Genomic DNA, 15,371 nt, shown 5'->3' on the forward strand with positions numbered 1-15,371 from the left:
GAGAGGACCATGTCTCATGACAAGTCCAATGAGTTTCAAGAAGGAATAGCATAGCAAACATCATATATTGTAATTTCAAACTTGCAATGTATTTCTTCAAACTTGCCAACAGCTTGCATCAGATACTTGATAATACCTACCAATCCAGAACAGCATCTAAATACAGTCCTGTAGGAGAAGGGATGAGAGAAATAATATGCAGATGAAGTGTCAAATTTATGGTATTTAATGCATTTCTGGAGGGTGTACAAATACTATGATAAGAAGACTATTGAGTCTTTTTATTCTGGAGAAGACTGGGAGGAGATCTTAAAGGGAGGGTGTCAGGAGGATGGGACCAGTCTTTCTTCAGTGGTGCTCAGTGACAGGACAAGAGGGAATGGGTACAAACTTGAACACAGGAGTTTCATCTAAACATGAGGAGGAACTTCTTTGCTGTGAGGGTGTCAGAGCCTTGGAAGAGGCTGCCCAGAGAGGTGGCGGAGTCTCCTTCTCTGGAGACATTCAAACCCCACCTGGACACGTTCCTGTGCAATCTGCTCTGGGTGGACCGACTCTGGCAGGGGGTTGGACTGGATGATCTCCAGAGGTCCCTTCCAACCCCATAGCATTCTGTGATTCTGTGAAGAGCAATGCAGGAATCTGTAGAATAGGACAGAACATTTTCTGCTATTTAATCAAATTTAGTTTTAAATGTCATGGCATGTTGGTCTTCTAAAACTTGATGATCACACCCTTTAGTACACACATGAAGTCCACATTCTGGTGGAAATATGATTCATGAGTTCTGAGTCCCTGTCCGGCTTCGGATGCTGACACCTTTCATTACACCATACCCACCTGGATGCTTGTGGACTCCTGTCAGCAAGATTCATCTGTGCTCTGCTCAAATGCAGAGTCTGTCCTTGTGCTGTTAGGGCCAGGCTGGACCAGCGCTGTGAGGCATGTTGGTTTGGAGTGGGCACCAAGCTAACGGTTGCTACACAGCTGTCATTTGGAGCAAGACACATTGCATCTTGTCAGCATGGAGGTCAGGTTTGCAAAGTATCATGTAGACACATGGTAATTTTTACCAACTGATTAAATCTGCTATTGCCTAAGTTTCTTCAGCCATAAACTAGAATGATATTACCTATCTCCTTCCCAGTACCTGAAGGGGGCCTACAGGAGAGATGAGGAGGGACTCTTCATCAGGGACTGGAGCTGTAGGACAAGGGAGAACTATTTTAAACTGAAGGAGTGGAGATTTAGCATAGGTCTCACGAAGAAATTCTTTGCTGTGAGGGTGGTGAGAGCCTGGCCCAGGTTGCCCAGAGAAGCTGTGGCTGCCCCATCCCTGGAGGGGTTCAAGGCCAGGCTGGATGGGGCTTGGAGCAACCTGGTCTGGTGGGAGGTGTCCCTGCCCAGGGCAGGGGGTTGGCTCTGGATGATCTTTAAGGTCCCTTCCAACCTGAACCATTCTATGATTCTATGATTCTGTTTGACATCTTATTAAGGCAATCCAATCAAGGATGGATTGTGGCAAAAACTCCCATTGTGTGCAAAGGGTCCTGGGGCCCCTACGCTCATGCAGCTCCCAACAGCAGAAGTATCAGGTCAAAGTTTGTTGTTCAGATCGGGGAAAATACTCGTCAGTAGCTGTTATAGCCCCGCTGAGTCACCACATAGTTTCACTCTTAATTTTATTTCACTAGCTGCCTTCTAAATTGAATCGAAACATTTTTCCCACTTGTAATATTTAAAGCTGTACAAATCCTGTATGCAAGAGCACCTGTGACCTATTCATTGCCCAGCAGTGATAGATCTGGTAATAACACGCTTGCTATTCTGGCTGTGCTGCACTTTGGTAACACCTAGGGTTTAATTGAAATACATCCTGACATTGGTTTTGTTCATGAGGCACAGAATGGACACAATTAATATGAATCTACTGAGGGATATTATAGCCAAATGTATTACTAATTTTGGCTCTTCACACTCTTTTGGAAAAAAAAAAAATTAATCATAAATCTCAGTAAAAAACAATGCGTTGCCATTTCATAGAAGTCCTAAACCAAGTAATTTTCAAAAAAATTAACTTCTTATATTTCTCTGTACCTATTTTTTTCTCTCAGAACACTATCACAGTGTGCTAATTGCATTGCCCCTAACAGTTTCATATTCCTTCATAATTAAATAAACAGCTTGTAAATTGCGGACCACAAAATGCCTGTGTTCCACTCTTACCTTAAGGGGTTTCCATAGTTACCAAGGACAAGAAGTTTAACCATCGTTTGCCAGACTCGAGGCTATTTGCAGCCTTAACTTTTTAGCTCATGTCTCTTTCTCTTTGTCTCTTTGTTTATTAAGAGAACGAGGGAGTAATTTGGACTCCGTTAGCCGCTGCAAATGCAATGATGCAAAATGGACTCCGGTGCTTTAGTGTGTTATTAGCTGGGTATGTTTCTCCCAGAAGGTATTTTAAAATAATGCATACTAGCAACAGAGCCTAGTGTTACCAAGGTTATGAAATACTTATCAAGCACTTCTCCAGCTCAACATGAAATAATGCAGACCTTAAAAAAAGAAAACACCTTTCTTGTCACAGAATTATGACGTAGAATTATTTAGGCAGATACCTATTTCAATTCATACCCCAAAAAACATTGGTACAGATCTTGCATGGCTGTTTTAATGTAATTCCCTTTCATCCCTCAGTCTCCTCTGTTTTACATATTACAAACTGCATTTGGAAAAACTGCACTTTTTAAAAAACTCGATTTTTTTATGCCACGGATATGGACAATCCTCTGATTCACTAATCTCAAAATAATCTTAAAACCTTTCTATATTACTTCAAATTTTATCAGAGCATCTCCGTTGCCAAGGCATAGAAACTACTTCTGAAACACAACTGCATTACATGTTCACCAAAACTGAAATATTTCTGTTCTCTTGTTTATGTTTTCTACCAAGGCCAAGAGTTTAGCAAGGCTCAAAGGATGATTTCCATTGGTAAAAAAAAATGTTTAGCATCAGCACATAGATTAGACAAATGCACATATTGTCACTTAGGAAAGGATGTAAAGGATGTTTTGGCCTTTAAAAACCAGAATTCAATTTTCTAAGATTAGGATGAAACTTTTTATAAGGGCAAGTATATACTCTAATTGGCAGTTTTAATTTATTTTAATTCTTTTTTTTTTCTCTTCCATTGTACTGGCTACATCTGTAACGTGCATTCTTCGACTATGTGGTGTTCTGATCTGACATTTCCTACCTCTTTTTTTATAGTTTGGGAGTAGGGAGAAAATTTTTCAAGGGATGAGGGCCAGCATCTTGAATTCTATCAGCCTTGTACTTTTTTGCCTTTGCATCTTTTAAAAGACACAACATTTTAACCTGCAGATTTTTGCTTGCTGGTTTGAAATTCTGTAGTATGTTGTTGAAAATGATGTTAATTTATACAATTTAATGCTTTGATGTTAAAAAATTGATAATATTCTACCAGATCAAAACTAGCTTGTTTGAAATGAAGTGTCACTGTAGGACCTTTAAATAGATGTTGCCTTAAGTCACTACTAGTCAGCTAAAACCAAAGAAATACGACAGTGTTTCAAAATTACGACCCCAGTGTGACAGGAGTGAAGATTGCATTGTTTTGGAGCAGTGCTTTAGAACATCATATAATTGTTTATTAGGTTTGGTTTTATACTAATTTTGTTATGGTTCACAGATGCCTTCCAAGTAGGGATATGTGATTTTACTTCGATAATAAACCCAAAGAGGGGTTAAGAAAACATTCTTTCAATATTTATAGATATTCTGCTGTTTAATTTTTGCTCACTGAGGTATTTCTGGCATAAGACAGTGAAATCCTGAAGATGCTTGTATGACGTCCCTGTATATCAAGGTTGGCACTGGAGCTGTAATGAAGAGAATTTTTCTATCAGGGCTACTGTAAATTTTTCTCTGTACAGTTCCCTGTTTCCCCCTGTGGACATCCTGCTGTAATGAAGAGAATTTTTCCATCAGGGCTACTGTAATTTTTTCTCTGTACAGTTCCCTGTTTCCCCCTACATAAACTTCTGGCCAGAAAAATATAGAAGATGAAACAAACAAAAAAGGTTCTGAGAAACTGTGTTTTATCAACTGAATTAGTGAAGTGAGAAGAGTAAAATGGGACTTGAATAACCCAAGGGAATAGTGATGAGGTAGAAAACCTTTATGTAATTGGCTTGAAAGGAACCCAAGTCAATACAGAACAAAAGTTCCTAATGTCTACATGGGGTCTCGAGAAAATGAATCCAAATTAACTCTGAAAAGGGGCTAGCTACACTAGATTACATTCTTTTATGGACACTCTTAATTGAAATTACAGTGGCCTTGATTCAATTTAGCTTAAATTAAATTCTAAATACAAGTGTCCACACAAAGATTTAATGCAATATAATTAACCCACTTTAAAAGTTAATTCCAATTAAATTTCTAGAATGTTTCTGGGTAGGCTAGTACCAAGCTCTGTTGTGGATTTTATGAAAGAATTTAAGTTAGTTCATCGTGAATGGTTCATAGATTGCTCCTATTCATACCACTGTGAGCAGTCTGAACAGAGACATTAGGACTGTTTTGTCCTCTTCAGCCTTTGGGTGACATCCAGGGAAAGGTCAATAAAGAAGACAAGTAATTCCTCTTAATAAAAATAACTATGTCCTAAAGAAATATCCATTACCCATTGACTGAGGTTTCCTGTGATTTTCCGATAAAATTAGCAAATGTTATGAGTTATCCTGAGGATATAATGTTCAAATGATGTTTGGGAGTAAAAGAATATTTATTAAAAAAGGGACATACCGGACCGATTTAGTTTAAAATACTGTGAAGTCTCTTAATTTCCAGCTAAAATACAATTATATTTGCCTGCACCAAAATTTTAAATTTCTCATTTTTAAAATGTCTCTTTCACGTTCATTTCTGTTATCTGAAGTTAAGGAGAAAATTTTAAACCTTGGGAAGACAGGAGGGAGGAAACATGAAATCTTGCTGGGAAATGAGGGGTGTGAAATATATCTGTTTTCTGTATAACAAAATGAAAGAAAAGAAGAAAAAGGCAGACTGGATCAAACTCATCCCTGACTGAACTCAGCTGAAATCAATGGTGATTCAGGAGGATTGAATGTGTCCAATCACATTTAGGTCTTTCAGGTCAGTGTCTTAGTGATTCAGCTGAGTCTTAAAAGGCTTGCAGAAGAGAACCAGGAGATATCTGTGGTACAGCAATATCCACTCTGCCTCCTACGCTTACGTGCTTCAAGGGGCCATAGAAAATCCCAACTATGGCCCGGAGTGAAGCAGTGAAACATACAAAGAGGAGAATAATTTGCATTGTGAGTGTTTTGATTTATCTGGTCTCATGAGTAATCAGTTCGCATGGCAGGGCTGCCTGTCTGGCCCTCGTTGGCCTCCTCTGTACTTAACTAAAAATAAAATGAAAACCAAATAGATAAAAGCTGCTGGGCTTTGAAACCTCACAGGTTTTTAGGCATTATTGCAATGGCTCCCTAAACTGTCGTTGAGACTTTTAAAGTCCTAGAGCAGTGAAAAGGGAAAATGGATTTTTTAAGAAAGGAGGAAAAGATGCACAGCTGTGTGCTTGCAGTGGTGGTTTTTAACCGTAAAACAGCCTGTTTTAAAAAAAAAACAAAACAACAAAACCAACCACCTCAGACAGGAGTGAATCCATGAGAAAAATAAGTAAATAAATAAATTAGGAAGAGAAAAATATGAGACGTACTGTAACCCAGTTTACTGATTTTGCCTCGTGATTAGTGTAATGCTCTATTAAGAACATAGCATGTGTTCCTTTGTTGGTGGCAAAGACATTCAGTGGAGAAAAAGAACGGTGTCATTGGGCTGTTTATGGGCAGGGAACAACACGCAAAGCGTTTGTAGTTCTCTTGAACAGAAAGCTCTAGTCCTTGGGGGTTCAGCCAGGTGGAAGGGAGTTCCAGGATGGAAAAAAGCAGAGATGGGAGCAGGAGAGTGTGGTGAGTGACCCCCTTGCAATGTGGTGCCATCAGCCCAACTCTTCATGGCCATATGGGGACAGGCATCTGAGGCTGCGGGAGCATTCGCAGAGCAGATGTTGGTAGAGGATTTCTGACCCCAGTGGAGCTCTCTGCCCACAGTTCGGTCTCTGTTCTGGGATGAGGGTTTACCCTCATGTGTTTCAGTATTTTGTGGAGCTAAAACAGATTGTGTGCTTGTCTCATGGTATCTACAGTGAAATTCCCTTGGCTTCCTCTGCTGGCATTGCTGCCAAAAGGGGATCAGTCTCAGGCTCTGAGAGCATTCAGAGTTCCTGAAAAGACAGGCAGAGGAGTCACTCCTGCATAAAGTCATCCTGGGATTTAGACCTATTTTTATAGGTCTCCATGCTCTGATTTATTTTTTTATCATAGTACTACATGCTCTGTTCCATACAGAAATTATTTGCAAGTCTCCGGTGCTGATACTACCAGAAGAGACTTCCCAGCATAATTAGCTGCCTGACGCACCTAGCTCCTTTACATATGTTTGGAAATCTGCCATTTAATTTGCTGCTCTAGAGTGGCTTGTTTACTAAAAAAATGCGGATCTCTTTCCAAAGGGTTTCTCTGTCAAAAACCTCTTTAAAAGGGTGTGATGCACAGCCTGCATAACTGCACTGCGAAAGCAAAGTTGCATTCTCTGAACGCGTCCACTTATTTGTCAACTTGAAAAAAAGTTGTAAAAAGAGATCTGAGTGCTCCTTGTCATGAAATTTTCTGGCACGTGGCTGAGGGAGGGCTGTGGTGATTTAACTGTGAGGTACTTGTAATGATTTAATTTTACTGTGAGGGTTTAATCACCTGACATCTGATAGATCCCCTCTGCATTTTCAATGCAGTGACACGTAGCATCACATCTCGTTTTTTAACGGCAGATGTACAGCACCAACCAAAGTCTGTCAGATCATACCATGTCGTGAACTATATATCGGGATAAAGCCACAGCCTTTGCACCGCACCGCTCCACTGATGAGGCAGTTATTCATAGACTCACAGACTAGACAGAAAGCTAAGTATGAGTTGCCAAGAGCAACTAAACTGCCAGGGATCCAGCTAAGGGTCACTGGAGCTTGGGAAAATATCTTTGCCACCTGCCATACCTCATTAGGCAGATCTTTGGGAATGGTGTAAAAGTTCTCTTTTGTAATCGAAGCCCACCATTGCAGGAAAACTCATCAGAAATCTGAGTAGAGTTATTTTCTCCTGGTGAAAAAAAAAAACAGTTTTTTTTGTAATCGAAGCCCACCATTACAGGAAAACTCATCAGAAATCTGAGTATAGTTATTTTCTCCTGGTGAAAAAAAAAAACAAAACAGAGATCAAAGCACATCAGGCTTAAGACTTAATTAAAAAAAAAAAAGAGAAAAATGAACTGCAGGTTCCCGTAAGGCAGACTTCTCCTCATACAGGTTTGGCAAAGTTACCTTTCGATAACATAACTGCTGCATCCTCCAAGCCATCCTGAAGGGAAGCTGCACTGTGCGTGTCTGCAGAGGTAGATTAGCTTCGTCATTCCTTGCTTCATCTCCTGCATTGGATCTTAAGAGGGCAATGCTTTTCACTCAAAAGCAAGTGTGTAGTACTTCGATACTAACTCAGCATCAGCTAAGCTTTAGGGACAAGAACGTCATATCAAATGTGCAGATCAAATGTCAATTTGAAAAAAATTTATTTTTCTGAGTCTTGTGGAAATAGCAAACAAAACAACTCTCCATATATGTGTATGTGTGTCTCCGTGGCCATAAAGAGAATATGCATTCCTGGACTACAATAACAGATGATATGTGCTTTGGTAATTAGAGCAAAGCCACAGACAGACAAAAGGTCATGTTTGGAATCTCATTTAGTAACTGCATGGTGTCTGAGTAACTTACTGTGCAGTAAGGAAATTCTTAGCATTTTAAACTACATTTTAAATCTACACAGCAGAGGGCACTAGTGTTATTGAATTGACCATAGAGTTGATATTTTGGTACTGAAAACATGAAGAGAGGGAAAAAAAATCACTTAGAAGACAAAGACTTGTCAACAAAGACTAAAGAAGCTGGTTGATGGTCTGTTTTCCATGTGTGGATTTATAAAGCTAAACCTTCATGTGTCTGTAGCATAACAGTCAGATATTGAACAGTAAATTACTCTAGTACAGAGTTCCAGATGGGTCTTTATGTAAAGCCCATTAAAATATTTCCATAGCGTTCTTCAAGACTTTAAATGAATTTTCCACTGTGTTTTTGTGCTGGCATTTTTTTTTTTTTTTTTCAGGGTATTTATGATTTAAAATTATCCTGATATGAAATGACTGCACCAAGACTTCCTGAATACTTAAGCTCTGAGCTGTGGAAAGCCACCTATATAATAGAAAGGACCTTTCTAGCATGTTCCTGCTGCTGCTATGATTCTCACTGCAGTATGTCAGCCTGACACAAAGCTCACCAGTTGAAGTGAGGAGTTGCAAGGCATTTTTTCCATCAGCTCCCCTCTACTTTAGCAGCATCAAGCCCAGTTAGTGTGGCCTTTTGCTAAAAAACGCATTTTGCTTCCTGTATTACCAAAGAAGAGGGGAAAAAAAGGTTTACTAATGTAAATAAATCCAAAGTTAAATCAAATGGTAGCTAGAAAAGCTAAGATTTGCTCTCACTGTCCCCCAGGAAACATTCCAGAGGAATGGCAAAATAGATCTTCTGTATTTATATACTAAACAAGATGCAGCTTAGACACAGAAAAATCAAACACAGTGACATAAATGAAGACACATCTAGAACTTTACATCCACATCTCGCAAAATGGTGGTCCTGTCTTCAAAATTGTGCACTCAGAGCAGCCAATAAGTAGCTGGTGACCAAGCTTGTGTTCGAAGCATACACAGATTTGAATTTTGCAGAAACCTGAGGTTTCCAGAATTCCCTGAGGGTCTTTGGCAGATTGTAGTTCTGAGAGGTATGTTTGATTGAGACATCCCTAGCACAGGAAAAAAGCCATGGGTAATTTTGGCCTTCAGCACAAGGAAAGAGCTGCTCTATGTGGCTGATTAATTGTTTGAGTCAATAACCAAAAATGGGAAGAATATAAGAAGTTTATTTTAAGAAGATAAAAAGAAACGTTTCTTCTAAAAATCTTTTTGCAACTGAGACATGGAAACACTTTGTTTTGGGTTGAACAATTTTTGCTAATCAGTCTCATAATAGCATAATTTATTTGCTACGATGAAGTCCTATATTCAAGTAAAATTTGGGGTGGATTTTTGTTTGGTTTTTTTTTTTGTTTGTTTCGTTTCAGTGGTTTTTGGTTGGTCAGGTTTTTTTTTTTACCCATGGAGCATATGTGTAGTGATAGAAAGGGAAGATTTTCTGGGTAAAGGAGTAGATGAAGGGAATGATGAGAGAGGTTTTTGGTTGGTCAGGTGTTTTTTTTTACCCATGGAGCGTATGTGTAGTGATGGAAAGGGAAGATTTTCTGGTTAAAGGAGTAGATGAAGGGAATGATGAGAGACACCAGATACCACCAGATGCAAGAAGTTGGAACTGGAGGGAAGTGCCTTGAAGTGCTTGCAGCATGATTTGGCATCATCAGCTCTACAGAAGCTGGCAAAGAAGCTACCAAATTGATCTTATACATACACTGACTGATGTTGAGGCCACTTGCTCTCTCATGACCTTTCTCATTTTTCCCTATATTTTCTCATTCTACAAATCCCATAGTTTTCCTGATCCTTCAGGGTGTCCGGGATACCAAGAATGAGATGGAAAGTAGCAAAAAGAAAAGTAGAAGAACCATCTTGCAAATCTGGCCTGTGATAGTGAATGGGGCTGATACAGAAGACAGAAGATTGCTGTATCTCTAGAAGCTACTAGTGCCACACCAGCCAGACAAGAATAACCATCAGCTCTGAAGCTGGACATAGCGGGCTGAGGTCTCAGCTCAGTTCCAGTGAAGACATTGCACCAGTGCAGTGGTCAAATAATTGGTTTGGTGTGTTTCTATATCTGTTTTATTACTTGTCAATGGAATTCCTTGTTCAGTCCAAGTCCTTAGGGGATATGTTTTAGAAGAATTTTTTTTAAAAATGAAAAAGGAAAGAAAGGACAAATCTACTGAATAAAAAAACCCCACCAAATGGCGACAAACGAAAATGCTATACAGTCACATTAACTATCACAGAACATAGTTAATTAATATTCAACAGCAAAATTCATAGATCACAGATCTTCACTAAGGAGCCTGAAATTTTTATTAGTCTCATTGATAGAATTCTTTTGACCACTATGGGCAGCTTCTTCTTCATTATGGTGCAAGAAAGATGTGAACCAGATCCCTTTCACCCCTCTTTTTGCAGACAGTTCTACTACCTTTGGATTTTTGATGTAAAGGAGGTTGAATTTTAGTGGTTTGTTTGAGCGTGTTTCTCCCTATATTGTGTTTGGCACCCTTGAAGAGGTGATTGACCTTGTAAGCCTGCAGTAAAAAGGAAGGTGTGTACAGCAGCCACCTCTCATCTAATCCAGGACATAATCCTAAACCCATGAGGATGATGTTTGGAAGTAGAGGTGTTGGCAGAGGGAAGCAATGGGGAGGTGAGAGCAGCAATATCTAACCCTACAGCCCCAGGGTTCTCCAGAGCCGTACGACAGAAGTGTAAGCCACAGAGAGAGATGAGTGACTTGCTCAAGGTTGCAAAACACATTAGTTTCATGAATCTTTGATAACAAGAATGATGTTTTATAAATAGCACTTACAGAGCAGATCAAAGAAGAAGATACAGCTCAGACATTCCAATTCCCATTCATAGGTTTTTAACCATTATATTGTCTTTCCCTGCAGTAAATTATTAAAAGTGAGCCGAGAACACTTTCTGGCTCTGAACCATTATAACAAGTTGTTAAAAAATGCAGAAATGAATTCTCAAAAACACATTGTCTGAATATATAATTAGGAAAAAAGTCTTTCATTAAATGAATTTCTGTGAGTTGCAAGTTAATATATTTTTTCCTGCATTTTTCTTTAAAGAAAGATAGCTTTTTTTATACAAAATAAAACAATTCAGAGCCTGGAGTGGAAAACCGTTGCCTTATAGTATTTTGTTTTACTGAATACATGTATTATGTATCTGGGTGCTGCAGGTTATAAATATGCTTTAAGCTTGCTGTAATTTATAAGACTTCAATTTTGGCTGATTTATAGGAAATTTCATTAATCTCTACAGCAGAGGGACCTTGCACTGAGCAGCAGATTGAAAATGAACTGAGGGCTGGGGGCTTTAAGAACTACCAGAAATGAATCAGTACTGAAATTCTTAAAATGGTAATGATCGTTTGTAGTGTGAAGGTCTTTTTCCCCCCTAACAGTAAGATCTGTAGCATTTTTGTAGAGGTACCAATGAAACTGCCAACCCTGAAGCTACAGAGATATTTTTCAGCATTTAAATGGCTATTCTTATTTCTGTGTTCAGCACACATTTACTAATGAGGCTTTCTCTGCTGCTGGTGCCAAACAAAAGAATTGAGGAGGAAATATCATGAAATTGGATGATGCTGTGTAACGGTAGGGAAGAACTGATGCTCAGCGTGTTTCTTTTGTGTTTTATTTTCTTCATTTGAAAGAGGCAAGATTGTGCTCTGACATTTGCATGACCTGCTACATGCAGCATTGGAGGCTTTACTCTTAGTCAAACTCTGGTGCAAGAATCATGTTTATAGAGACAGAGATTTTCACCCATACAAAGCAGGAGTCTCCTCCTGCTCTTCATATTACTTGTTGTCTTGTCTTATAATGGGTCAAGAAGGTTAACACGTTGAATATTCTGATGGTTCTTACCTTACTCATTTTTGCCTTTTGAGGCCCTTGTCACTTCTTTCAGCTCTTCCCCTGAGTTCAAACATTTATTTTAGGTATCCAGCACGGTCGAACTTGTTATCTACCGTCCAGCTACATGCATTATACATTGGAATGAACAGGAAAAGGCTCGTGTCTGCCTTTTTCTTATCTCATTGCCAATTACAGCTGACATACATACAAACATTAGAATTTCAATAGCTGTTCTTGCTTCAGAGTTTCATGGAATTGGTAGAGTTGACTGAAAGGACTTGAGAACTCTTTGTTTCAAGAGCACACTTAAATATTTGAGAGTAATTTAATGTTCTCCTTCTCCCCTCTTTCTTTCTTTCTTTCAGGCTATTCAAACTCCAGAAGGACCAACACCAAATAAATTATGAATGTTGAACAAGATGACCTTACATCCACAGCAGATAATGATAGGTCCTAGGTTTAACAGGGCCCTATTTGACCCCCTGCTTGTGGTGCTGTTGGCTCTTCAGCTTCTTGTGGTGGCTGGTCTAGTGAGGGCTCAAACTTGCCCTTCTGTCTGCTCCTGCAGCAACCAGTTCAGTAAAGTGATTTGTGTACGAAAAAATCTGAGAGACGTGCCAGACGGCATCTCCACCAACACCCGGTTACTCAATCTCCATGAGAACCAGATCCAAATCATTAAAGTTAATAGCTTCAAGCATCTGAGGCACCTAGAAATCCTGCAGCTCAGCAGGAATCACATCAGAACAATTGAAATAGGGGCTTTCAATGGTCTGGCCAATCTCAACACTTTGGAGCTCTTTGACAATCGTCTGACCACTATCCCAAATGGGGCTTTTGTATACCTGTCAAAACTGAAGGAACTGTGGTTGAGAAACAACCCCATTGAGAGCATCCCTTCTTATGCTTTTAACAGAATCCCTTCTCTCCGGAGGCTGGATTTGGGGGAATTGAAAAGGCTTTCGTACATCTCAGAAGGTGCCTTTGAAGGTCTGTCCAACTTGAGGTATTTGAACCTTGCCATGTGCAATCTTCGAGAGATTCCTAACCTCACCCCACTTGTAAAGCTGGATGAGTTAGATCTTTCTGGGAATCACCTGACTGCCATCCGGCCAGGTTCTTTCCAAGGGTTGATGCATCTTCAGAAATTGTGGATGATACAGTCCCAGATTCAAGTGATAGAAAGGAATGCTTTTGATAACCTTCAGTCACTTGTTGAGATCAATCTGGCACACAACAATCTAACACTACTGCCTCATGACCTCTTCACACCACTCCGCCTAGAAAGGATCCACTTGCACCACAATCCTTGGAACTGCAACTGTGACATCCTTTGGCTCAGCTGGTGGATTAAAGACAAGGCACCCTCCAATACTGCATGCTGCGCCCGGTGCCACACACCTCCCAGTTTAAAAGGAAGGTACATCGGTGAGCTGGACCTGAATTACTTCACGTGTTACGCTCCGGTCATAGTGGAGCCACCAGCAGACCTCAACGTCACAGAAGGTATGGCTGCAGAGATGAAATGCCGGGCATCAACCTCCCTGACCTCTGTATCTTGGATTACTCCGAACGGATCTGTTATGACACACGGGGCGTACAGAGTTCGGATTGCTGTGCTGAGTGATGGCACGTTGAATTTTACAAAGGTAACTGTGCAAGACACGGGTTTGTACACATGCATGGTGAGTAACTCTGTTGGGAATACCACGGCCTCTGCCACCCTGAATGTGACCGCCCTGGATAACCCCGGTTACACGTACTTTTCAACCGTCACAGTAGAGACTGTGGAACCTTCTCAGGATGAGGCACAGACCACAGAGCAGGTTGGGCCCACGCCAGTTACCAACTGGGAGACCACTAACATGACAACCTCACTCACTCCACAGAGCACAAGATCAACAGAAAAAACATTCACCATTCCTGTGACGGACGCAAACAATGGGATCCCGGGAATAGATGAGGTTATGAAGACTACCAAAATCATAATTGGTTGTTTTGTGGCTATCACTCTCATGGCTGCTGTGATGCTGGTAATTTTCTACAAAATGAGGAAACAGCATCACCGGCAGAACCATCACGCACCAACACGGACTGTAGAGATCATTAATGTGGATGATGAGCTTACAGGTGACACACCCATTGAGAGTCACTTGCCCATGCCAGCAATAGAGCATGAGCACCTAAATCACTATAACTCTTATAAGTCTCCTTTCAACCACACAACAACAGTTAACACAATAAATTCAATACACAGTTCAGTGCATGAACCGTTATTGATCCGAATGAACTCAAAAGACAATGTACAAGAGACTCAAATCTAAAACATTTATGACATTATGGGGTGGGGGTGGGGACAACAAAAGATGGTTTATAAAACAAATGACACAAATGACTGGGCTAAATCTACTGTTTCAAAAAAGTGTCTTTACAAAGAAAAAGAAATTTATTTATTAAAAATTCTATTGTGATCTAAAGCAGACAAAATTATGTGTATTCCTCAGAACCTGTTTTTGCTGCACTTATTTACCCTCCTCGTTCCCTTTTTCCTCCCCAACCTACCCTGACTCCCATTTGCCATATTTTTCATAGGAGATCTCGATTCCCTAAAAGAACTGGTCTAGGAAATTTTGTAAGAATTCTGTTACACTTTGGGAATTTTTATGGTGAATTCTAGTGGTGAGATTCGGTCTATTTTGTCACTTTTTCTCTTTTTTTCTTTTGTTTTCTCATGCCCTTTTTGAAATTATTCCATAGAGAATGGAATAATAACAACAGCTTTATAAGTGAGAAAAACAAAAAAGCTAAACCTTTTTTTCATGTAATGATCTGCTCTGTATTTACCAAAAGCACCATTCTGTGAAAAAAATGGAAGAAAAAGTAAAAAAAAAAAACCAACGATGAAAAAACCCAAGAAATCAATTTACTTGTGAAAAGCTATAAAACCCATGATCTTTTAAACAATTCTAGAACCAGAATTTGTAGTTCAAACACTAAACTAAGATTATAAATAAAATATTGTTTTTTTCTGTACTTGGATATAGCTCATTTTTAGTGTGGCTTTAAACATCGAAAGTTCGTTAAAATTCGTACGATATTCTGCTGTGGTGGTCCAGAACACAATCACTTCAAAGAGAATAATTAAACCATTAAGGATCATTACTGAAGAACAGTATAGTTTTCTTTTAGTTTTCGTAAGCAGCTTTCTGGCCAAGGTGTTTGACTTTTAATGCAAGATTAAGATCATTCTTTCTAATGGTGTTTTCAGTTATCTCTGTTATATTGTAAGATGTTATTTCATGACGCCAGGAAGAGTTTTGCAAGGAGTTTCAGTTATCACTGAATTTATGGGACGAAGCTGAAAATTTTTTTTCTGCTTTTGTTATTTATAACTGTCAATAAGAAAATTCACCTTTATATCAAAGCCAGTGGTTTCCAATTCAGTTTTTCGGGTACTCCTAGGCATAAATGTGAAATATGATAGCTATCTATGATACCTAT

At 39.5% G+C, this 15,371-nt stretch overlaps 1 protein-coding gene across 5 annotated transcripts in view; it reads left to right on the forward strand.

The window, feature by feature from the left end:
• The window catches only part of LRRC4C (leucine rich repeat containing 4C), a 122,360-nt gene extending 107,457 nt beyond the window's left edge, over positions 1-14,903 (forward strand). For 4 of the 5 annotated variants that reach the window (XM_014937176.1, XM_014937180.1, XM_014937175.1 and 1 more), the window contains one exon: positions 12,236-14,903. In XM_014937176.1, the coding sequence (XP_014792662.1) occupies positions 12,278-14,194 (1,917 nt within the window). In that variant the 5' untranslated portion in view covers positions 12,236-12,277 and the 3' untranslated portion in view covers positions 14,195-14,903. Of the gene's footprint in view, positions 1-9,766; positions 10,038-12,235 lie in introns of all 5 variants that reach the window. The other variant, XM_014937178.1, reaches the window with a different exon arrangement.
• The last annotated feature ends 468 nt before the right edge of the window (positions 14,904-15,371 follow it).

The sequence above is a fragment of the Calidris pugnax genome, unplaced genomic scaffold, assembly GCF_001431845.1.
Source record: "Calidris pugnax isolate Ruff unplaced genomic scaffold, ASM143184v1 scaffold3, whole genome shotgun sequence".
NCBI classification, from domain to species: domain Eukaryota; kingdom Metazoa; phylum Chordata; class Aves; order Charadriiformes; family Scolopacidae; genus Calidris; species Calidris pugnax.